This window comes from Xenia sp. Carnegie-2017, unplaced genomic scaffold (assembly GCF_021976095.1).
Source record: "Xenia sp. Carnegie-2017 unplaced genomic scaffold, XeniaSp_v1 HiC_scaffold_20, whole genome shotgun sequence".
Taxonomy (NCBI): domain Eukaryota; kingdom Metazoa; phylum Cnidaria; class Anthozoa; order Malacalcyonacea; family Xeniidae; genus Xenia; species Xenia sp. Carnegie-2017.
The window spans coordinates 8,749,898-8,773,996 of record NW_025813483.1 but is presented as its reverse complement, the minus strand read 5'-3'; the positions used below and the strand labels follow the sequence as shown (position 1 = coordinate 8,773,996).

At 36.4% G+C, this 24,099-nt stretch overlaps 2 protein-coding genes across 6 annotated transcripts; one reads left to right on the top strand and one right to left on the bottom strand.

Annotated features, from left to right (window-relative positions):
• Positions 1–18: 18 nt before the first annotated feature.
• On the top strand, positions 19–16,067 carry LOC124441391 (serine/threonine-protein kinase MARK2-like). Its single transcript, XM_046991853.1, has 9 exons — positions 19–402; positions 8,357–8,649; positions 8,853–8,908; positions 9,811–9,952; positions 10,433–10,560; positions 10,793–11,018; positions 11,138–12,167; positions 13,231–14,278; positions 15,415–16,067. Exons 1-9 carry the CDS (start codon positions 157–159, stop codon positions 15,768–15,770), a joined length of 3,525 nt encoding a protein of 1,174 aa, XP_046847809.1. The 5' UTR covers positions 19–156; the 3' UTR covers positions 15,771–16,067.
• LOC124441392 (yrdC domain-containing protein, mitochondrial-like) lies at positions 3,256–23,459 on the bottom strand. 5 transcript variants are annotated; one of them, XM_046991854.1, is made up of 7 exons: positions 23,116–23,457; positions 22,957–23,020; positions 21,611–21,818; positions 18,442–18,676; positions 17,417–17,553; positions 17,218–17,289; positions 3,256–3,532 (listed from the first exon to the last, which is right to left on the bottom strand). In XM_046991854.1, exons 1-6 carry the CDS (start codon positions 23,314–23,316, stop codon positions 17,229–17,231), a joined length of 906 nt encoding a protein of 301 aa, XP_046847810.1. In that variant the 5' UTR covers positions 23,317–23,457; the 3' UTR covers positions 3,256–3,532; positions 17,218–17,228. The 5 variants fall into 5 exon arrangements, with proteins under 5 accessions (XP_046847810.1, XP_046847814.1, XP_046847813.1 ...); XM_046991857.1 differs by lacking the exon at positions 3,256–3,532 and adding an exon at positions 14,932–15,354 and having other exon boundaries at positions 23,116–23,459; XM_046991856.1 differs by lacking the exon at positions 3,256–3,532 and adding an exon at positions 16,022–16,193 and having other exon boundaries at positions 23,116–23,459.
• Between the last annotated feature and the right edge of the window lie 640 nt (positions 23,460–24,099).

Sequence of the window (24,099 nt, the reverse complement as noted above, 5' to 3'; positions counted from 1 at the left end):
GCGATGCTTTGACGGATACTCCAGTTTTTACCCAGTAGCCAGTGTCAGATGATAATCATATTTCCCTCATGATTAGAGTTCCTATTACTCGTCATTAAGAGCAACATCACCTACATGATTCCCATAGACGATACGGCTTGATGCGTACGTCTCTTTATGTCTTTGTTGACTAATCGTCGTGAAACGGTCCTAAAAAGGGCCTCCATTACCGCTTTGAATGGTGCGAACATGGTGAAATCAGAAGAGGACGAGCTACCATCGACAGTTACAAACGTTTCGCGCGAAGATATTAGAAAATACGCGCAATGCAAACGAGTAGGCAACTATTTACTGGGCCGAACAGTCGGAGAAGGATCGTTCGCAAAGGTCAAGGAAGCTTTTCACGTTTTAACAGGCGAGAAGGTATTGTTCTGTTGTAACAACTTTCTTTCATAAAATACCTTCATCAGTAAAATTTACACTGTTGAATACACCATGCGCATTACAAAATAAATAACGTTATAACACGTCAGGAATGGCAAAACTCGTGTGCAATCCGCAAAAATTAACATCCTCATTGATCACTTCGCGATGTTCGCCGACGTTAACTACAATGAGTGCATAACTCTGTTTGATCTTGTCGCTAAGCATTCATCTTACGACAGGCCATCAACACATATAGTATTATTAGAGAGATGTTAACGTTCAGCAGCACAGCGATGATGGCAAAGTATGTCGATGAAAATGAGGCCCATAGCTGCCGTTTATAAATTCTCTGACGATGCATTAGAAAAGCTCAAATTTTGCTTTGAAATAATTAAGCAGTAACTTTACATCCTATTTGCATTAAGTCATTTTGGTAACAAAGCAGAAATAGATTAACATCGGGCAATTTGTTGGAAAATAAATCGTTTCGTGAGCGTACAGTTGTTGCAAATGATATAATTTTTTCTTCAGACGGCGCGACCTATTTCGGTCGTCATCCTCGAGACGCCGCGTATTTCGTCACTTCGTCTTTAAGTCGAGTCTTGAAGCCCTCCTGGTTGTATTTATGATGAAATGAGTAGGCAATCAGCTTCACAAAATCAGATGTGTAATTAAAATATAAACCGAAGTCGATAGACGATATAAATGCTCTTTTAGAACGATAAAATAGCAAAGACAAGTAATTAATTCTTTATCGTAAATTAAGGAAATAATAACATGTGAAATTCCGACATGATGTAATTGTGAATCTGTACATGCTCAGTCGGGAAAATCATTCGATCAGCGTTTCATTAAATTGAGAACTTTTCTAGGTACGACAACCCGAGATAATGTGCATTGTCATGCTTTATTGTCGTATCTATGTATCGGAAAAGGATGTTGCCACGAGATTACGCGAATCTTTGCCAACAATATGTTTCAACGACAGCACCGACATAAAACATAACTACGCATTCCTCCACAATGTTGACAAAATTTTGTCTGCTCTCGTTAGCATTTGTTAGATCACGGCAAATGCATTGGACTTTTACTGTAATTGTGCGGTTTAAGACAACGCGAACAGCACGAGTTGCTGTCATATTTGTCGCTCGTCATTTCACAGCTGTATTTGTCCATGCTCAACACGCAATTGATGCAAAATACGTATTCACTCTGACGCACTGCGACTGGCACAAATTAACATAATACGCGCGGAATTCGATCACCCCAACCTAATTGGATCAAAAGACCTCGTCAAAACACCATAAAAAAAAACATGAGAATATTCACACATGTAATCCTAAGATCTGCATTCGGTTGCAAATCTTTCAAAGAAGGACCGCTTTAATTGAAAAATCCTCTCACAACCTTGTTTTTTCAATTTGATTATGTATGTATCGACTGAAAAAAGATGGCTAGTCGAGATGGCCATTTCGACTAAATGAGCACAAGCTATATAATTTTTACATCGACACGAGTATGAAGACATCGTTACAATACACAAATCAAGCGATTCAACTCAAATGAAGTTCCATGTTCACACCATTTTGTACAGTACTAAATGACTTGACCATCCGTATAAGCAATTCAATTTACATATGTTGTCTTTCTGCATCATTTACAAAGCTGTAAAATCCTACGCGGGAAAAAAAGGGTCACTTTCAAAAAAAAATAATTGCATTAGACATGGAAGATCTCGAAATGAAATTAGATGAAATAAAGATTAAAGCTAAACATGGCCGATTTGCACGTTATCGTCTCACTTAAGTAGGACAGACTCCAAAAATCTCGGGTACTGCGTACTACAACCTAATTTGAAAATTGCCGCTGCTCAGAAAGCGAATAATTTACCGCAATGTTTTCAACTTGAAGTGAAGTAGCACATGAAATCGGAAGCAATTGCTATCAATATAAACAAACAGAGCAATAGTTCCTGTCAACACAGAACAGATCACCCATCCACAAAAACAATACGTGCACTAACGCACCCTCATAATTATGCATAATCAAAATAGGTGTTTTCGAAGTGGTCATACAACGTCATATTAAAGATAGCGTGTCGCTTGCGACCCCTGCAACTACAAGACATCTATTACTTGGTGCATCAATGCGTTATTACAATGCCAACATTGTCATAATTTGAATGGGTCGAAGCCATGATCACAGCGCTTATCTCTTTATTTCTCATCTTTGCATTTTATCCTTCCTCACTAAATTTGTGAGAGAGGGGTTGGCATTATAATGGTCGTCGCACTCGAATAAACAAGGTTTCTCCAAAGGTCTTATCTATACACATTCGGTCTTTAAAAATGTAAAAAACGCAGTCATAATTTGAACCATAGTTTGAATGAGACCTGATTACATCGCATAAACACGATAAGCTCTTGTCTTACTAGGCAATATTCCCATGACCTATAAAATGTGCGCACAATTATAAGTCCAAACAAATATTTTCGTAGGATTAACTGGGGCGGTTTGGAGACCGAGGTACAAACATGCACGATATTAAGACAATTCAATGCGCCTAAATAAAGTACTCGTAACAGAAGCTATGCAATTTTTAATAATCATTGCCATTTGTTTGCTCGAATCGCCTAAAGCGTAGGATGAAAGAATTCTACAGTTAGGCCCGATTCAAACGTCGCATTGTACATGAGCCGAATGCAATTAAAACAAAAGATGAAGCATTTTATCTCATTTTCTTTAATGCAATCGGTTCATGTAAAATGCGACGTTTGAAACGGTCCTAACGTAGTCAGCCAGCAGATTTTTTTTCGTTCTTTGTAAATTATGAAGAATTACCATTATTCATTTGTTTAGAAACCCATTTTTATCACGGTCAGTGAATACAAAAGTATTTACATAGCGAGAGTAAAAAGTGGTGCTGGCTGCGCTACCAACAGTTTGATAAGTTTTTTCCCATAACAAAAAATTCCTATTTTTTTCATTTCTAGTTTTATTATTGGCATTAATCGCTCCACGATGTACAAATAATTCTGACGACAAACGTTGCAAACACTTTCGCTGTACTCACATGTCCAAAAATACACGCCACACATATCATTGCCATCATCAGTAATAATTTAATCTACAGAAATGAAACGAATGTTTTAATAGGAGAACAAATACTTAAGTAAATACAAGAGGTTTATTCTCGTGGTTTTTCAAGGAATTTGAATGGGATAACACGGAAAGGGTTAGAAGTTGTTATTTTACTGCTAGTTTTTCCCAGTAGTTGCGCAGTCAGCCCGCAAATTTGATTATGCCATGTAAATTTCAGATCATTAGTATTATATTTTTCTTTGGAAATCTATAGCTTTTATAATGACTGAATAACGTAAATATTTACATAGGACGACCAAAAGTGGCCGGGGGGCGACCACCTCATTTCCCCCCTCAGTCATGTAAATCGGTAAGTAATACTGTAATACAATCGTTGGTATCGCCGGTAATTTTTTCTCAATCATAAAGTATACATCTTTCTGAAAGGCTGAATGATCAGAGACCGCAGACGGCCAATAATTCAGGGGGTAATGTTCATATATACATTGTTCAATTAATTGTTATTACGGATCATAACATATGAATATTTATAAAATAAAAAAATAAAACGCGTGTGCTCATTGGTCTATAGCTGTGTTTGCCTGAGCAAACTGGTCTGAGCTCAACCAATCAAATTAATCAATTAATCAATCCATGGGAAATTGCAAATCAATCACATTATTAACGAAAAAATATAACATTTGTTTTAAAACTGTCAATTTGCATTATTCTTATTTTGTAAATAAAATAAAAGTTGTTTTTCGTGTTTCCACTGGCTCATGCAAACCTCCGAGTGTAAACTCTCGACCTTCAGTCTTGGGCTTGCAATGATCAGCGCTCTTGTTCTCTCAAAGGTCTTCTCGGTTTGCACAAGCCTATGCAAACACAATAAACTTCTTTCATTTCTTAAATGAAAATGCCCCCCTTCTATTATTGATCTTTTTGCGCCCCCTAATTAAACGTTTCTCGCATGGTGGGGAGGACTGAGCTACTCCACGGCAAAAATTTTCTCGTTTTTGGAGGATAGCCGCTGCTCATGCGCAATGCTAACAGCTATAGGGGAACAATGACGAAGAATACCGTTTTGAGCGTTTGTTGCTTTCTCGGGAAAATATCGCAGGTTGTTTAGCTACAATTTCTTGTCTCTTTGACTTCGTCTGCTTTTTGCATTTCTAGTTGTATTGAGGTAACATAATTTGCAAAACTTGCAGTTCATTGCGAAACATTAGAAAACATATATCAACATATATCAATCGAGTAACACATCCTGGCCTTTGCACAATTACACAAATCGATGACAGAGAGAGCAAATTGATTGCTTTTCAAGAAGTCTTAACAAACGTGTAGCTATATGGTCAATGATCCCTTAAAGATAGCCCCATAATCTGGAGGTCACAACCACATGATAAGCCCCAAATGCGTTCAGCAGCTGGGTTGTCTAATTTTAATGACAAGAGCTGATTATGACTAATACTATAAATTCTTTTAATAAACACGGTTTACTATACAGCAACGGCAAGGATATGTACTGAAAATTTTGAGTAACGAAATTAATTCGAGAGATTGAATACTTCAACATTATATTGGTCCTGCTAACATAAGGTACGGTAGAGCTGTACAGTAATTAAAATTACATTTGTTTTTACACAAAATCTGTGTAACTTGGACGTATCGTGACGAATTGTTTCAAAAACAATATTGCTTAAATAGATGACATCAAATGGCCACATGAAATTTATAATTTACAAGCGCAATTATTGCCAACCTACAGACGATTACAAAACGATGTGATTGACAAAACACTTTGATATTTAAAGCTCGTAAATCATCTCAAAAATGTCGTTAAGAGGAATGTGAAAACGTTCAGATAGCTAGTGTTCTGTCATCAGATGGGTAGCAATGCAAATTTTGGCGCAGTTCATCATTAACATGATTGCACTAACATGCAGGGGGACATTTTTTCAAGCCATTCTTAATTAAAAAGTGTTTGGAAATAGATTGAACGGTGACATCTGAAAAACAAAAAAAAAATTGACACATGGATATATTAGGCTCGTGGTGCGCGCGAAACCACTATTGGACCAACCATGCACTGACAATACGGTTGAAACAAAACCAAGTAAAATGTTCATGATACAAACAAATTATGACGTTCTAATGACAATGTTTTCTTAGCTTCCATTCCACTATGAATTGAACATTGTGAACCGTGCAAACGGTCTATATCGGTAAAACGTCAAATTTGAAAAATTGTGTGGAGACTGTAAATAAAAAATTTGCCTTAGAATATAGAATAAGAAAACGTAAGAGACCACATTGCATAGCCAGCGCGTAGTCCTAGTTCTTAGCGTCATGAAATTTTTCTCCATGATACATAACGGTGCATAAAAAGTCAGCCTACTGTGAAATTTTAATGCCTGAACACTTTGCTAACCTAGTAATCTCACTGGTGCATTACTATACATTCTCTGCTATTACAGAAGTTATATCAAATTCCCAGCGGAGAAAAGCTTTTGTGCTGGAAGCAAAGATATGTAATGTATGTGCCTGTGGGCTAAGCATGGTGATCATGCACTGAAACAAAGAATATTGATTTGCTGATGAACAAAGCATCCTAATCTTAGTCAATTAACCTTTTCTGTGGTAGTGCAGCAAAAGTGCGACAATCACCAAACAAAATGGCAAATAACTTTTCAAAAAAATTCGCCCCCGAAAGGGTCAACATGCAGCATGTTCGGTTGGGTAGCCACATGTCCGCACAGTGGAGCAAATTTCCAAGATTTTTTTAAATAGTAACAAATAATATTTAATTCATTATTTGTTACTATTTAAAATAAGCCAACATATATCACATGGCTATGTGTTCAACATTACATCGAAAAAGAAAAAAACGTCACTCGTTAAAAATATCTTCGATCCTCATAACGACAAAAACAGAATTTTTTTGACATCAATTTTGCAGTCATGAAGGTTTAAAAAATCAGTTTTTCCCAATATTTCAACATTGCGTAAAAACAATAAGCGCTAGGTGTAAACATCTTAAAAGCTTACAGATGTGCTTTGGATTTTTATCCTTGGAATTAATTGTGAGACTTAGCACTGCATTGAAGATTATTGTACCCTGTCAATTATAAAAATCGGTCGCATATTTCAAGGTCATATTCGTCAATTCTAACAGAGAATTAAGTTATTTCGAATTTCAATATTTAGGATTTTTGAATTGTAAATAAGTGACTCGTTCCACAGGCAATATTTCTCAGCACGCGAAAAAAAGTTCGCTTTCCGTAAAGTAGAACTCCAAACTACTCCAAACTACAATAAAAACGAAAAACAGCAAAATTCAACGAATCATGTTATTTCGCGCAAAAATTTCGCTCCCTAACCAGTTCTTCACAGAGTGCAAACGAGAAGCAGCAATTTTTCGCTAATCTACCACAATAATACTTGGATTTCGTAAATATAATACTTTATCAATTGATGGTCGAAGGAATATATCAAAAAATTTTCCGACGAGGTTGCTGACATGAGGTTTTGCAGGCAACCTTAGTAGCATGATGAACGACAAAACAACTTATGTTGTGAACACACAAATCACTGATGAGGATCTCCATATTTAGGACAAATATAAGGTTGGCCACCAGTGAAACATACAAATCGAATGAGGACGCGATAAATTAAATAGAAATATTTGCACAACTGGAACAAAATTTTGGCAGGAAACCCAGGTATGGAATCACGCGTACATACGAAAATCGTCGATATCAGATTTTAAGACATAATGACCTTTTTGGTCATAGGGAGCCATTTGGTGGAATATGAAACGTCTGATTTTTGAGAAGACATTAAAAATGACCGCAAGGGTTGTTTTTTACACCGATTGTTTCGTAAACATGTTAATGCTCAAAAACAATAGGTGCCGACATAAATCTTCATACGTCAACACCAGGAAAGACAAGCATGTTCCAGCCAGCGATATAATAAAACATGGTTCGTGGCCATGGAATCAGGATTTTCTAGCATTTTTTTACAATTTCTTATAATAGGCAGATCCAACTCTTACATTGCACACGAACTCTCAAAATGAAGATCAATTTTGACTTGAATTCGAAGCAAAACGACAAAACAGACCTTAAATTCTATTATAAACTTAATAGCCCAACATAAGATTCTTAATAGCACCATTACGACAATAAATTAGAAGAAAAATACCAGATTTTTTTTTATGTTCATCACAACCAAAGTACAACAGGAATTTGCTAAGTTTATTCGGCACAACAACAACAAAGGCCTGTTTCATACGTCGGATTTTAAATTTGCCGAATGCATTAGAGACAAAAGAAAATGAGAAAAATTCCTCATTATCTTTTGTTTTGAATGTATTTGGCTAATGCAAAATGCGACGTATGAAACAGGCCAAAGTTATAATAACTCAGAATTATGTTTGTCAAAGACCAACTCATACATTGCGCATGCGCACTGATATTTCACGCTACTGGAAACGACTGAATTCGTGAAATGAGAAAAAGCCCACGAACAGCAAAAGAGATGAAAAACAAAACAAGAGAAGAAAAGGACAATAATTATCACCTTACGGAAAATGAAAAAAGATACGGACAACAAGACAAAAGAAGAAAATCTAATAACACGAGCGAATAAGAAGACTTCAGACAAAATAAGTCATAATCAAATAATCAAATTCTCTTCTTTAATTCAATAAATCGTCATAATATCGCTTTGTATGCACACTTGCTATTATACAGTTATCCCTCGGCTATTTTGACTAAAAACTAGCAAGAAAATCAAACAAAAAAACGATGGTTTTATCCAAACAATTTTCCTGACCTTTACTGCAATTATTTCCACAACGTAGGTCGCCATCAAGATGATTGACAAAAATCGCGCGCGGAAGGACAGATATGTCTCGAAGAACATGCGACGAGAAGCGAGACTACTACAAATGATTCGCCATCCACATATCGTACAACTGTTAGAGATCGTCGAGACAGGACAATGCTACTATCTCGTGTTCGAGTTTGCAGACGGAGGGGATCTCATGGACTATATCGTAAAACGGAGAAAACTCGACGAAGAAGAAGTGAGAAAATTCACAAGACAAATAATATCGGCGATTGAGTACTTGCATCGTATTGGTATTATTCATAGGTAAGGTTATCAATGAACATGTTGTATTCGCATGGAGGATTTGTGTTCTGACCCTGAATCCGACATTGTTGCATTTATACTAAAGTCAAAGTAATGCAGGGTAATTTCAACTATGTCCGAGTTGTCTCGGGATGGCCAGGTCAATTTCAAATTGCACAATCGCTGTCATTGTTGCCTCTTATTGTGGCTATAATATCTTGTAGAGACTTGAAGGTGGAAAATCTTCTTTTGGATGCCGACAAGAATATAAAAATAATCGGTATGTCTATTTCGCAGCGATTTATACTCATTAATGTATGAAAACAGATGTCATTACTGGAAATTTTGTGTATCAAAAAAGTTGATTCTTGGAAAAGTAACATAAGACGCGCTCGGAATAAGCAACAAGATTTGGTGATTCTAAGTACATTCACGTTCTTTGGTCCTACCATTTTTGAAAACGCGAGTTTTTTCACAAAGGAGAGAGAACTATTGTTGAAGGTCCTTCAAAACCGGGCTCGCGCACAAAAATTAATTAGCATAGGTAATAGTATAATTTCGAGTGCAATTGAGGATAAACATGCACATTTTTAAAGACAGCAGCGAAATAGCGTGAGTCCGAAGAACGAGCGCTACTTGCAGTCTTCAAAAAACTCGCGAGTGCACGTTACTCACGAGAAACTATACTACTACGTAATAATAATAAACTTTGGGACATTTCTTGACTGTACCGTCTAACTCTGTCTCGTTTCGTTAATCTCCATCGCTTCAGAAGGCTCGCTACGCGGCCTTACTGTTAAAAACATTCACCAAAAAAAACCAGTACTTGCTATTTTGTTCTTATTCTTTGCATTCTTTTGTAACTCTTGAATTTCAAACAAATGCAATCGGTGGAGCTAATTAATTTGTTCTTCCGATTTATAGTTTCGGTGTGCAAGACCTGTTTGCAACGATTTTTGACAAAGTTCTCTTACTAGTAAAAAATCAAGCGTTCTGAAATAATTCAGGGCTCAACTTTTTTTACACACCCTGTATAAATCAATATTTTGCATACTTGCTGTCATATTCGTACATTTTGTCGAAAGTGCAGTTTCCCAAAAGTTTACTCGTCGTAAGACGGTTGGACAAGGTCCCTTACAAAACGTCATGTAAGCTAAAACTTGTGTAAATCGCTACACCTAGATTTCGGTCTGAGCAACACAATTTATTCACAAGATCCGCATACCGAGAACCATTGCAGCACACAATGTGGCTCACCAGCCTACGCCGCACCCGAACTTCTTGTACGCAAAGATTATGGACCGCAGATTGACGTTTGGAGCATGTAAGTACTTGGAGGAGTCAGGAGTTAAGTCTAAAGCGCGGGCCACACTATCGTCGAAATGCAACGAATTTCGTGACGAGTCGAAATGCAACGAATACTCGTCACTCGTTGACGATTTCGGTGTGCATGCTCAACGGCGACGAATTCGTGCATATCGTCATATTTTCTCGTTGACGAGCGACTCGTCACGAAATTCGTTGCATTTCGACGATAGTGTGGCCCGCGCTTAACTTGGAAAACGATTGAGAGTTCACACCAGAGTATTTCAGCACACTGATTCCCACTTTTCCATACAAAAATAGATCAGAGCCTGTCAATGTCCATTCTAATTGCTCGAAAAGGGCAACAATGACGTCAGAAAACAAAATCTATAAAAGCGCTTAAAATAAAATCCCATCGCAATTCCGCTGCTTGGTTTCAGTAGTTAGCAAGTTAGCCAAGTCATTTCTTACAAATTTGATCGTATTTTCCTCATTTTAGTGGCGTGAATCTTTACGCTATGCTCACAGGACGTTTACCATACACAATAGAACCATTCAACATTACGACACTGTACAGCAAGATGCTGAAAAGACAGATGAATCCAGTTCCCAAATACCTATCGGAAGGTAAGATTAAGCTGCAAAACAGAGATTATTTTACACTTTTAATCTTTGAATGCGCTAATTCTAAATTTTAATCATAAACTTTTGCTCCTACGTAATCATTGATAATCGGATTTTCGAAAGAAAGAAATTCTTTCCTTGTTTTGAAGCAAATGCTGGCACAATACTTTGTGTAAATAAAGACCACATACACATAGCCACTTATGCTATCTATGTCCGCACGTCCAATTTTCAGCTTGTAAAGATATGATTCATGGATTGCTTAATCCGGATCCCAAAGAGCGTCTGAACATCTTGGGAGCAGCGAGACACCCATGGATAACAACGGACGATCCTATTTTACTCGCGCCATGCCCCAACTATCTTTGCGAAGAAGACTTGGATGACCGCATTTTGGATCACGTAGAGGAACAGTTGCAATTGAATGTAGATGACGTAATACGTGACGTCATTCAAAACAAGTACGTTTCTGTGTGAATTGTAAACATAACAAAGTCAATGTGAATGTGTTCAAACAAACAGGGTTTGGGCATGACAAGTTTACTCTATAAAATGATTTAAAGATTTATGTATATTTCAGGGCGACGAAAAATTCATGTGTATACCATCTGTTGGTACGTCGTTTACAGCGTTACGAGAAAGAAAAGCGAAAGCTGATCTGTCCCAAGTCGGCGGTAAAAGCAACAACAGAGTCAGAGGTAACATCGCACTTGGAATATAAGTCGCCTAAAAACGACGTTCATGAAAATCAAAAGAAGGAATCAGTGAAGCAATCTTCGCCAAAAACAGGAATAATGGAGAATCCCTTTAAGTGTTTTAAAACGGCAATGATTGGAAAAAAGAAAGCGTTGAAAAACAACGAAAAATCTCAAGGTACAAACAATGCGCAGACATCAGCGTCGGTTCCGTCTACGAACCCAAACATCGACATCAAGAACAAATTATGCACGGTAAAGCGAGTGGCGCTCGTGAAAGTCTCGCCAGCACGTCGTTGCAGCAGATACTTGGCGAGCAGTTCACGTTATTCCATGAGCAGTCCGCGAACAGGTCGAAGGAAAGGCTTCATCGAAGGAAATCAACAACGGCGAAAATCCTCGAAAGTTCGACGAAGACGTGCGCAACATGACGATTCAACCTCGAGTGCTGCGAGCACTCCAAGAAGGACCAGCATGGAGATTTCGAGAAATTTGGTCATTCCATCAAGTACTTGCCATAAAGTTCGAGACAAACAGGATTTAAAAAATTTTAGCGATTCAAAAAGGGTATTAAATAATGAAGAAACAAAAAGGCAATCGAGAAAAACCGAAAACAAAGAAATATTGGTACAGATGCCAGAGAAAATGGCACACATAGGAAATGGTGATAACTCCAAAGGAACCATAACGCATCTCTATACGGAGAAGGGAGTCGTATTGAAACGAGGCACAACCGTTTCTCCCGGTATGCTTAAACGAGAGCAAGCCGGTCGACAACATCACATATTTCAAGATGAAGGAGCGCTAAGAATAAATGCAGACGCTAAAAAAGATCACGTCGTGTTTGATGGGGAACAAAGTCAGCCGGAAAATCTGGGAAGTAAGGATAAGAAAACGCTAACTGAAGGAATCAAGGTACGTTGAAACATTTACTTTGGGAGAAACGTGAAGTAAGTAAAAAGAACGTAGAATACTTGATGTAGATAGAATACTTGGAGCACTAGACTACTTGGAGTAAGTAGAATATTTGGATTAGGTAGAATACTTGGACTAGGTAGAATAATTGGACTAGGTAGAATACTTGGACTAGGTAGAATTATTGGACTAGATAGCATACTTGGACTATGTAGAATTATTGGCCTAGGTAGAATACTTGGACTAGGTAGAATTATTGGACTAGGAAGAATACTTGGACTAGGTAGAGTACTTAGACTAGGTAGAATTATTGGACTAGGTAGAATACTTGGACTAGGTAGAATTATTGGACTAGTTAGAATACTTGGACTAGGTAGAATTATTGGACAAGGTAGAATACTTGGACTAGATAGAATTATTGGACTAGGTAGAATACTTGGACTAGGTAGAATTATTGGACTAGGTAGAATACTTGGACTAGGTAGAATACTAAGACTAGGTAGAATTATTGGACTAAGTAGAATACTTGGACTAGGTAGAATACTAAGACTAGATAGCATACTTGGACTATGTAGAATTATTGGCCTAGGTAGAATACTTGGACTAGGTAGAATTATTGGACTAGGTAGAATACTTGGAGAAGGTAGAAAACTTACGGAAGGTATGTAGAATGCTTGGATTTGAGTGGAATACTTAGAACAGGTAGAAAATTTGCAGCATGTAGAATACTTAAACCAAGTAGAACACTTGGAGCATGTATTTTATGTCTACCAAGCATAGTTCTGTTTGTAGCATTCAGTAAAAAACGCTGTCAAAATCGCTTTCGACATATAAACACGTTGAGTCTTGTCAGTAAAAAAATGCAAATGCTTCTCACTTCAATGATATCAACAATTCAAAAAGTGAAAACGTCCCGTTGGTTAACCCCATATAGGAAGACCATGAACGAGTGTTAAGCTTCGCCTATTGGTTGACTCACAACAGGCAGATATCATACAAAATGACGAGAAACAAATGTGAAAGAACTATTACTTTTACTCTAAATAAATGCATTTTTTGACAGGAAAGCAAAGGAAATCTGAGTCACTCAACCACGTGTTCATCGCAAAGACTGATAGCGCATACTCCTGACACAACTCAAAATTATGCCATTGAAGACAGACAACCCTCCAGTATGAAGAACATTCCAACAAAAATTCCATTGGCATCAAAAAGATGCTCCCCAATTTCGCAACAGTCCCCTTTACCGACAATGCAGTTCGTGCCCAGGACTCTAAAAAGTCAGTCCGGTAGCACGAAGACGCAATCCAAAAATGAAATGGGGGGAACAGGAAACAGTAAGGACAAGTGCGTTTCGGTTGTAGTCGTAAACCGCTCGGAAATTGGTGGTATAGGCGCAAAATATATAACTAATACAACAGCAAAACAGAAGTTTACGAGGGAAAAGAACTTACTCGGGGAAAAAAACTTCACCGAAAACAAGAATTTTACGGGAGAAAAAAACTTTATCGAGGAAAAGAACTTTACTGGAAACAAAAACTTTACGGGAGAAAAGAACTTTATTGGGGTAAAAAACTTTTCAGGAAACCAGAACTTAACGGGAGAAAAAAACTTTACCGAGAAAAAAAACTCTATTGGAAACAAGAACTTCACGGGAGAGAAACACTACTTTACTGGGGAAAAGAGCTTCTCTAGAGACAAGAACTTTACGGCAGATAAGACCTTTACCGGGGAAAAGAGGTTTGTTGGAAACATGAATATAACAAGAGAAAATAATTTTATGGCGGAAAAGAACTTGATTGAAGAAAAGAAAGTTATCGGGAAAAAGAACCTTGCCGAGGAAAAGAACATTACCGAAAAAAGGAACTTTACCGAAGAAAAGGCATTAAAAAATGACAAACAATATTCCCCAATACCTTCCCTTAAGTCAACTACCAAAGATACGACGCTCACTAATAGTAATAAATTGTTCAAAGCGAAGGTTTCGGACACCCTGAAATTGAAAACTGCCGAAAATAATCCTGTCGTGAATTCAAATGTACAAAAAAGCAGCAGTGGATGTTTGGATGAACTCATCGATACAAAAAATGTGGCAAAAGGGAAATTGCCAGGTAAATTCAAAAATTTCTCCGGTCCTTTTTGTGAAAACAGCGTACGAAATTTGGAAAATTTACGTTTTCAAGAAATTGCCAGCGAACTATTCTCAGTTAATTCGCTGAACAAAAGCCACTGATAATATGAGAAAGTGGAAAGATCCAACTGGTTCCCAGGCATATGTGTGATTTCCCGCACTGATTTGCCATACAGATAATAATCCTAAAACGAGTGCGCTGAATGGTCTATAGCCGTGTTTGCATTACCATGTGCATGCAAATCGAACTGAGCTCAACAATTAAAGAGAATTTACAAATCAATCATGGATACAAGTTAGAGAAAAAATTAAAACGTTTCTTTTGAATTTGTTTGTTTCGCAAAATTGTTATTTTATAAAAGAAATAAAAGATCTTTTTGTGTTTTCACTGGCTTATGCAAACCCTCGGAGACGTTTGTGAGAACCCTCGAGCAGGCGTAATCCTCGATCTTCGGGGTCTCGGGCTTGCACTGATCAGCTTTTGAGTTCTCACAGAGGTCTCCTCGGTTTGCATAAGCTTGCACAGGTAAACATCTTTTATTTTTCAATAAAAAAAGCTTCGTTTTTCGGGATCCCTGAGTATTTTTGTTAAATACGCAGTAACGGTAACTCAAAATAATGTAAACATTTCGATTATACGTTTCAACTTTATTTGGTCATCATCAGTAGTAATCATATTACTTGTGTATCATTGAATGTGGTACTCGTACTTCATGTAATTTGATTTTATTAATAGAAGACAAATAGTTTTGAGGATGCTCTCAAAGTTAAGCACTGGTTAAAGTGTACTGTTCAAAGAAGCACTCGCTATTCGCCGACAAAAATCGGAATTCAATCAACGCACCAAATCATCCCACAACGTACCATGTGTGTTTTCTATTCATTATATCAAATTATTTAAAATATGCATAATGCAAACATAACTTGTATAATCATTTCTGATTATTATACAAATAAAATCAAAATGTAGAATCAAATTGCCGACATTATTGGGAGCTAAGTTAATCATTCATGTAAAAACTGTAACTTTTGCCATTTTTGCTTTTCCCATCGATTCTATATAGTAAGAGATAAAATTTAACTTTTATTTCATTTCTTTTTAATTCATTCACTCAGGTCATATTAAGTTCACAACAGATCTCCAAAACCCTGGGAACGACAGAAAAAAGGCGGAAGCTAGAACGAAAGACGAACAGAAAGAAGGAAAAGCAAGCTCAATGGATGTAAACTCTCTCAACAATCGAAATGTGAACAATTCAACGGACATGAGTACCTCGCCGTTAGGACGCTCGACTTTGAAATCACGTCACCTTGCTGATACGCCAAAATCGTGGACGAGCGATGAAAGAAGGAAAATTTCCAATTACAAAAAGACTGAAAACGAAAAAAAGGAGTCCGCAAGGCATACGGTAAAGTACGAAATGAATTCCTTTGCAGCTAACACGAAAAACCGAACATTTAGGACCAACTGAAGAATAATGCTACGCCAAATGGTGGAGCTATGATTGTGTCAATCATGTGCTTTTCTGTATGAATGCAAATGTCGACAAAGCGGTCGATAATGCTCAATTTTTTAGCCAAACCTAACATTGGAAATTTAAAATCATGTAGAATTGTATGAAGCCAGATTTTACTACATTGACATTCTTGTCTAGATTCATACTTTAGCGTGCGCTCACATATTCTGGTAACGAGCGAAAAGACTGGAAATAATGACATCTTCTGCATTACTGATACATTTTCATTAAACCTTATTCATTATACATTAATTTTGGTGAATGGTAAGAAAAATTTAAGAGAATTCCTTCGATGGCGGACATAAAACCATTCGTTCGAATGCACCAAACATAAGTTTTAGATTCCACTTCTACCCCACATATTTTTACAGGGTATAGCTATAAGAAAAAAATCTGAACTGTTAGGAGAACGTTGCTAAATTCATCAGCGTGCAAGATTTGCAAAAAAATTTGGTGCAAATAGTTAGTTGGACTTACAATGTTTTACCTGGCATTAAAATTGTCGCAAGACGCAAACAAAAACCAATTTTAGGATGAGAACTGTGTTATTGAGAAGCACGTTTTGAAATAACTCGAGCACAAACAGACAACTGATAAAAAACAACTACAACACGTAGAGATAAAATATAGCACGTGTTGTTCGCGCTGATAAAGTTTCAGGAAATTCGGCTAATGCGTACGCAAACGCTTGGCACTCAGAGCGCGGGTTATATTTGAATTTTTTGATTTTTAATGCAATTTTTCTATAATCCTTAAAAAAATGGAAGTCTAACAACCTATTCCACCAAATGTTTTTATTCCACCAATTGTAAACCTAATGCGTAGAGTAGTTGATTACTAGCTACGGGGCCTGTAGGCTATGAAAACGTTACGGATCTGGTGATATCTATTCCTCCCACTAAGTCCAGTCTCTTGACGACGTTCGTACTCCTTACACTCCATTGCTTTTGCACTTCCTAGCTTTTGTTTGTAACTGACAAAGCCACTACTACATGAGTTCCGAGCATCGCGCATTTAAACAGTAAATAGTACGAAAGCCAATTTTCCTCAATAAAAAAACTGAACACTAATTATTTGTAGATACCACGGGCATGTAGGCTTAATAAGCCTGCTGGGTAATCCGCTATACTGCTTATGCGCTGATTAACTTAGCGACGTTTTCTCAAAAGTTCAGTTTTTCTATACACCTGTATTAAAGTTGAGTTCAGTAAAAAAAAAACGCAGAGCAATCTTATCAATCAATTTTGAACAACAAAACATATTTCTTAAAAAGATATCACGTGAAGGTCATACAGCCAAATTTTAAGTCCAAATCAGAAAGACAGCTTTACAGAAAATTATCGCTTTTGCAAAACACGTAACTTGACTCTTTATAGAGCTACTAAAAGTTGCTTAGTCTTACCTTTCCTAAATTTACAGAATATCTTCCGATAATCCAAAATTTTGTAGTGTTTCTATCGTTTCTGATAATGCACTAAAACGACAATTAGAATGTGTTAATCGCAAGGTGCTGACCGCCAAAACAGGCATACGCCTAATCTCCATTTATCCAATACTATCCAGAATTTCCACATGGAGAATTAGCTGAAGGCAATACTGACCTTCCATCACGAATGATTTTATATTTTCCCGGCGTAGATAAATTTACAACTGTCGATCCCTTGCGGCATTCTTCAGTATCTCCCAATTTTCCACCGTCAAATACGATCGCCAAATGTTCCCAAAGATTTTCAAATTCCTATATGTTGATAATTGGTGTCGAATTAGATGATGTATCAAAATATTATTCCTGCTGAACAATCTGAAGAACTGACATGTAACAACCGGAAAAGGAAGTTTCTATCATTCCTAATTCAACATCTTTCTGACATCATCCAACTTCCTTGTAAACCCTGTACACCAGAATGCCGACTGACAATTTAACGTCCATTCACACCTGATAATACTAGGGTTTTTGCTTTTGAAAATTAAAGCCATAAAATCAGTGGTATTACTGACGTAACAAAGCTATGTGTGAGGTATGGGATAAGGGTAAAGTTTGGAGAGAGCATTGGGGGGAGGGTGCACAGATTTTCCTTGGGCTATGTTAAATTCAAATGGTCGTACAAACTTGTAAAACGTCGTGCATTTATTGAAGTCTAAACTTTGAATTGCCCGAAAGTGCAAGTAGAGTTACAAAATATTCACATAGAGGAAGTTTTAGTTTATTGAAATATATAGAAGACATCCTGCGTGCATCCCATAGAGCAACGTATACCATTATAAACGGCATTTCTTGAACTTCAATATCCTCTCGTGCATTTCATATCGTGTTGAATACAATTATTGAAGTTTCACTGCCGTTTCAAACAAAGCAAACGAAACAGAGGTTTTTCTCTGTGTTGTATCATGCGCTGTTTAATAATGTTCTATAACTATATTCGATTTCTTATTGTCATAAAATTAAAAACAAATCATAAGAAACCTTAAACGACCTCATCTTTTTGTTATTCAAAAACTTGACCGCAAAACGCAGTATCAAATACATGATTGCTTGTTAAGGCTACAAGTTTTGAAGTTCTATCGCTCAACCAAAGCAAAATAAGCAAATGCACAATATAAAAAAAGTTCAATCAGTAGACATTACCTTTACATCTAAACTACTCTTCGTGGAACTTTTGTTGGCGCTAGTTAATGCTAATGGTGCATCACAATGCAAAGCGAGTTCTCTGATGAATGCGTTATCAGGGATTCGGATTCCAACGAGAGTTGTGTACGGATTGAGTTCTTTGTTCAATTCCGGTTGTCTTTCAAAAACAAGAGTTACAGCCCCAGGCAGTAAGTGTGATAGCGCATCATCATCCAAGGTTGCCTTGCCCCATCTGACAAGAACAGAATTGACAATGCAAATATACAATACGTTAAATTTCATAAAATAATCAATTTTCTTTACTAGAATTTGTTGACAATTTGCAGAAGTTTTGCATGACCCTGTATCGCCCAATAGCCCTGTATCGCCAAATAACATTGTATCGCAATGCAAAATAAAGGATCCGTTCCTCGAATTTTATGATTAACAAGAATAAATTGTTTTTCCTTTGTCAGTAAAAACGAAGTTGCGCTCTGAAATCAAACCACAGACTAAAAAGGGGTACGAGCGTACATGTGGGAACTTTGAAGTCGATTATTGATATACTTGCAATACATGGTCCTCAAATGAAGTGGATTTTTTTGTTAGAATTTGTTCATAAGTGATAATTGACAGGAGTTTCGCATGAAAATAGCCCTGTCTCGGAACCAAAATAAAAGATCCGTTCATCATCTATGAAGATTTGGCTTCAAGAATTTGCTTTAGGCAGCGTTCCATGTATTTCAGTTCGGTGGTTTCACCTGAATTATTGCGAAATCTGAATCAATACGCAAAAAACTTGATAAGCTCTACGATGTAATAAAAAGAACACATAATTGTTCTTTTTATGCTTCAATAAACGTCTTTTACAACAAGCATAGGAACATATGACAACAGTTTTAGTGATATTGAAGAGATATTTCGCAGTCAATCTAAATCAGGTGATATAATTAAAGAAAATAGCTTCAAGAGCAATGTGCTAATCAACAAGAATACAAGATTCTGTTTAAAAGAAGCGACAACACTGCAGTTCGCGATAAGACTTTTCTAAACTACGATCTCCAAAAAGTGAAATTAAAAGATCAAATTCCAAACTTCCTGTTAGATATGTCGATTTGTATTAGTATTTATAAGCACGCTAGTCTGTTATTGTAGAATATATAATTACTTCTCATCATGACAACTCATAAGCAATAACATAATTAAAGTACAACTTATTTAGGCGCAGTATCGTGTATGTGTTAATATTAGTTGAGTATAGACTAAATGTGCATGCATCATTAGGCTTGCTTATGCTTAAAATGTACGAAATAATAATAATTCCACTCTCATCCTAATTACATATTATTGCAGAAAATTGCGTCTCCAAGAGCCTAGATCTCAAAAAATCAAGGGGGGAGAGGGTACGTTAATGAACCCTCTATAAACAGCTCTTGTATGTTATCAGTAGATTTGCCAAGTGTCACGAAAATAACTGGATCCGCCCCTGGAGAGTACTACACGTGGAAAGTCTAAAGTTAATACACTTGCAAGTTGCAAATAACATACGGCCCAAAATGAACTGGGTTGATAGACATAGGCGCTATTTCGCACACTTACGTTTTTACATATGTAGCTTGAAAATGTCAGTTATATAAAACAGTGCGTAATTCATGTAAGTGAAATGTTTTTGGGTGTTTTGTCCCCTTCCATATAAAATTCTGCCGGCGCTACTGCAGACAAATGCAGATATTTTGCTTATTTGAATATATTTTGCTTATTTTGCCTATTTTGCTTATTTACTAATTTTGTTCTAGTTAATGGTTTTAAGTACTGAATCTAGATATTGGCGGTAGGTATTGTTCTAGGTAATGACTCTAAGCATTGGTTATAGATATTGGTAGACGGTATTGTTCTAGGTAATGGTTCTAAGCACTAGATCTAGATATTGGCTGTAGGTATGGTTCTAGGTAATGGTTCGAAGCACTGTATCTAGATATTGGTTGTAGATATTGTTCTATGTAATGGTTTTAAGTACTGGATCTAGATATTGGCTGTAGATATTGTTCTAGCTAATGGTTCTAAGTACTGGATCTAGATATTGGCTGTAGATATTGTTCTAGCTAATGGTTCTAAGTACTGGATCTAGATATTGGCTGTAGATATTGTTTTAGCTAATGGTTCTAAGTACTGGATCTAGATATTGGCTGTAGATATTGTTCTAGCTAATGGATCTAAGCACTGGATCTAGATATTGGCTGTAGGTATTGTTCTAGGTAATGGCTCTAAGCATTGGTTCTAGATAATGGTAGAGGGTATTATTCTAGGTAATGGTTCGAAGCACTGTATTTAGATATTGGCTGTAGGTATGGTTCTAGGTAATGGCTCTAAGCATTGGTTCTAGATAATGGTAGAGGGTATTATTCTAGGTAATGGTTCTAAGCACTGGATCTAGATATTGGCTGCAGGTATGGTTCTAGGTAATGGTTCGAAGCACTGTATCTAGATATTGGCTGTAGATATTGTTCTAGCTAATGGTTCTAGGTACTGGATCTAGATATTGGCTGTAGATATTATTCTAGCTAATGGTTCTAGGTACTGGATCTAGATATTGGCTGTAGATATTGTTCTAGCTAATGGTTCTAAGCACTGGATCTAGATATTGGCTGTAGATATTGTTCTATGTAATGTTTCTAAGTACTGGATCTAGATATTGGCTGTACATAGATATGCTTCTAGGTAATGGTCCTAAGCACTGGATCTAGATATTGGTAGGGAGTATTGTTGTAGATATTGATTCTAAGCACTGTATCTTCATATTGATTGTAGGTAAGAAAACTACCTATCATTTATTCAAGGAAACAGAGTATTAATGTGAATGTTGCTCCAATCTATCAATCCTGAATATTCCAAATGTCCATAATGAAATAATTTGTGATTAAAAAAAGATGAAACAATAGTCGTGGGTAAACAATTGCATTTTACTGAATGCTTAAATCTGAAGTGATGTCCAAGGGAGCCTTGGTAAGCCATGCTTGTCAAATTTAAAGTTATTTTAAATAAAAATTGCTTTGTCATTAAAATATTCATATTGGTGGTGTACAAACATAGTAATGACCATTACATAGAATTGCTCAAACGATGAACAATTTTTAAGAAACACAACATGCCAATTTTAAAAGTAAAAAATAACACTGTCATCACATACTTGTTCACATCGCTAATACGACCAACAGAGATTGCTATTGGCTTCTCAAAATTTCGTCCTTTTATTTGGTAAAGCTTTTGGACAGCACTTGTCGACTGGGCCAAGGCTGCAATGCCATACACAGTGTCTGTTGCTAGTGCAATCACTTCACCCTCTTTCAAAGCAGTTGATGCCAATAAGATGCATTCTTTGAACAGCAAACTGTTGGCTGAAAAATGTAGTGATTCAATAAAATGTTCTTGACTAAAACTGCCTTTTTCAACCCCATGATAGACAAAACTGTAAACATATAAGGATTGCAGGAGCTTTTGAAAGTAGGCTAAAGAAATGTTTTTGTGCATCTGGTCTTTTAAAAACATCATTTTTCTACTTTTATAATTCAACATTCCTGGATGTTTTTTGACTTATCAAGATCCCAGTGAAAAATCCATAGTTCCATGTTGGTTTTCAGAATTGCTTGAGTGAAAATGCAATCACTATGGGTTTTTGAACAACTTTGAAACAACTTTAAACAAACAATAGTTATTTTGATAACATTGGATGTTTATGCCAGTAAAAGTTTGAAATGAAACCTGAATTTTAGACATTTCATAAGATAATAAAAGACATATTTTCATTTTAGACAGAAAATCTATTGGAAAGAAATAATTTGCACTATGTAAGCTACTTTTTTTAGGTTTTGTTTAATGGACAAAGACTTCAGCTGGTTTCTCTATTACAAAAAAAAACCTAATACTCAAAATGTCCTAATTATTGATGTATTTTGAACATACTGTCTTCTATGCATGGAAATAAAAAGCAGGCTAGTCTAGTGGGACATGGTAAACACCTCAAAATTAGAGTGGGACCATGTAAGGCCTATAATTTTTAAGGAAGACACTGCTTACAAACTTTGATTTGTAATAAAGCATGGACCTATTTAGATTAAAAATTTTGACAAGAAAGTTCATGATTCATTTTCAAAGCCATCAAACGTTCATTCCCATTTTATTCACCAAGTGCTCATGTTCCACCAATAACTAGGTAAAAGTAACTTTTTGCACACACCACGACCTGGAAGTTTATACTATGCACGCAATATCTCAGGAGCACAATTTTGAGAAAACAAGGCTCTTATGTGAGTAAATTTAGAGTCTCAGGTACAAAAATTACAAACTTTTCACTTTGACCCACACCCAAACACACCAATTAAGAGTATATGCTGGATCAACATTTATCCATTGTGCAAAGTCCATTAATGAATAAAGGGCTTGATCTTGAAACACCTTGACCTACCTCAGTAACCTCACCTCATAGTGCAGAAAGAGACATGTTTCATTCATAGCCACCATATTTCTAACACTTACCATGACATTCAGCAGGTATGCATACAACTTTTGACATGCTTGGCAGCCTCTTACCACTGGAACCCTTTAAAACATTAGTTATATTATTTATGTATTATATTCTAAAATACAATGGATCGAATGTGTAATTGCATGAATCAAGATGCTTCCATTATTTACTTTTACTTTTTCATTTTCTCTCATAATTTCCTTTTTTTTATTCATCAAGGAGCGTTCCAAGGACTCGTCACTCGTGGTTTGTGCCAAAAGGGTTGTGGAAGTGTGTATCCCACACTTGTGGGGTGGCTGTGTTGACAATTGATGACTTGCCTTGTTTACGTTTTGCTGGCAGGAAGATTGATCCCAAGAGAGGTTAAACATCGTTCTTCGTATTGTCTAAACGCACTCAAAAAAATCTGCTGCCAGCAAAAAGTAAACAAGTCGAGTTATCTATAATACAATGTATTACGAATGAACGCAGTTTACAAGTTTACCGTTATCAAAAGCGAAAATTGTTCTTTTAAGTTGGATTTATCATTTATGATTTAATGATCAAATTATCTAGCATGTGTTATGTAATAGTCTAAAATGTTTCAGAAATCGGGAAGAACAACTGAACAAGACACAACTTACTCAACTAGCCCCCCAAAAATTAGCATTAATTGGCTTTCATCACACGAGTCCATAAACCATGACCTGTCATTGTCAAATGTAAAGTAGTGTCACACTGCGTTCATGAAAGTGTCACCTTGAATAAAGAAAAAGAGAATTTCATTCTTAACGATGAAAAATGATTATAATTAAAATTTATAATACACGACAAGTTTTTTTAAAATAGACATGTTTCGACATCTCATGATGCCATCTTCAGTATAAGTGAAATAATAAATGATACAAGGTTTATATAAAAGTAATATGATACATAAATTACAACAATAATAAGGAAATAAGATAAATTAATGGGAATGTCCAAGCTTATTATAAACTAAATATTGTATTGAATTTAAAAACTTGAACATTGAGGTCAGGGTTAGTTTTGTTAATGTGGAGTGCTTCTTTGATTTTAAGGGAGAAGGAGGTGTCGGCAGTGTCGATGATTTGGAAGCAAGAAGTGAATAGTTGGTTTTACATGAGTGAGATTAAAAGTGCTACTGAAGTGAAATT

What these genes read in the sequence shown, in the direction of transcription:
- LOC124441391 (XM_046991853.1), top strand. Translation starts at nt 157, where the DNA reads ATGTCTTTGTTGACTAATCGTCGTGAAACGGTCCTAAAAAGGGCCTCC. An exon ending in TCCCAAATACCTATCGGAAG is followed by an intron (nt 10,561 to 10,792) that starts GTAAGATTAAGC and finishes TCCAATTTTCAG; the next exon opens with CTTGTAAAGATATGATTCAT. An exon ending in CGCTAACTGAAGGAATCAAG is followed by an intron (nt 12,168 to 13,230) that starts GTACGTTGAAAC and finishes ATTTTTTGACAG; the next exon opens with GAAAGCAAAGGAAATCTGAG.
- LOC124441392 (XM_046991857.1), bottom strand. Translation starts at nt 23,316, where the DNA reads ATGTTTAACCTCTCTTGGGATCAATCTTCCTGCCAGCAAAACGTAAAC. An exon ending in AGAGTAGTTTAGATGTAAAG is followed by an intron (nt 17,554 to 18,441) that starts GTAATGTCTACT and finishes ATCAACATATAG; the next exon opens with GAATTTGAAAATCTTTGGGA. An exon ending in AAAATCATTCGTGATGGAAG is followed by an intron (nt 17,290 to 17,416) that starts GTCAGTATTGCC and finishes TTGTCGTTTTAG; the next exon opens with TGCATTATCAGAAACGATAG.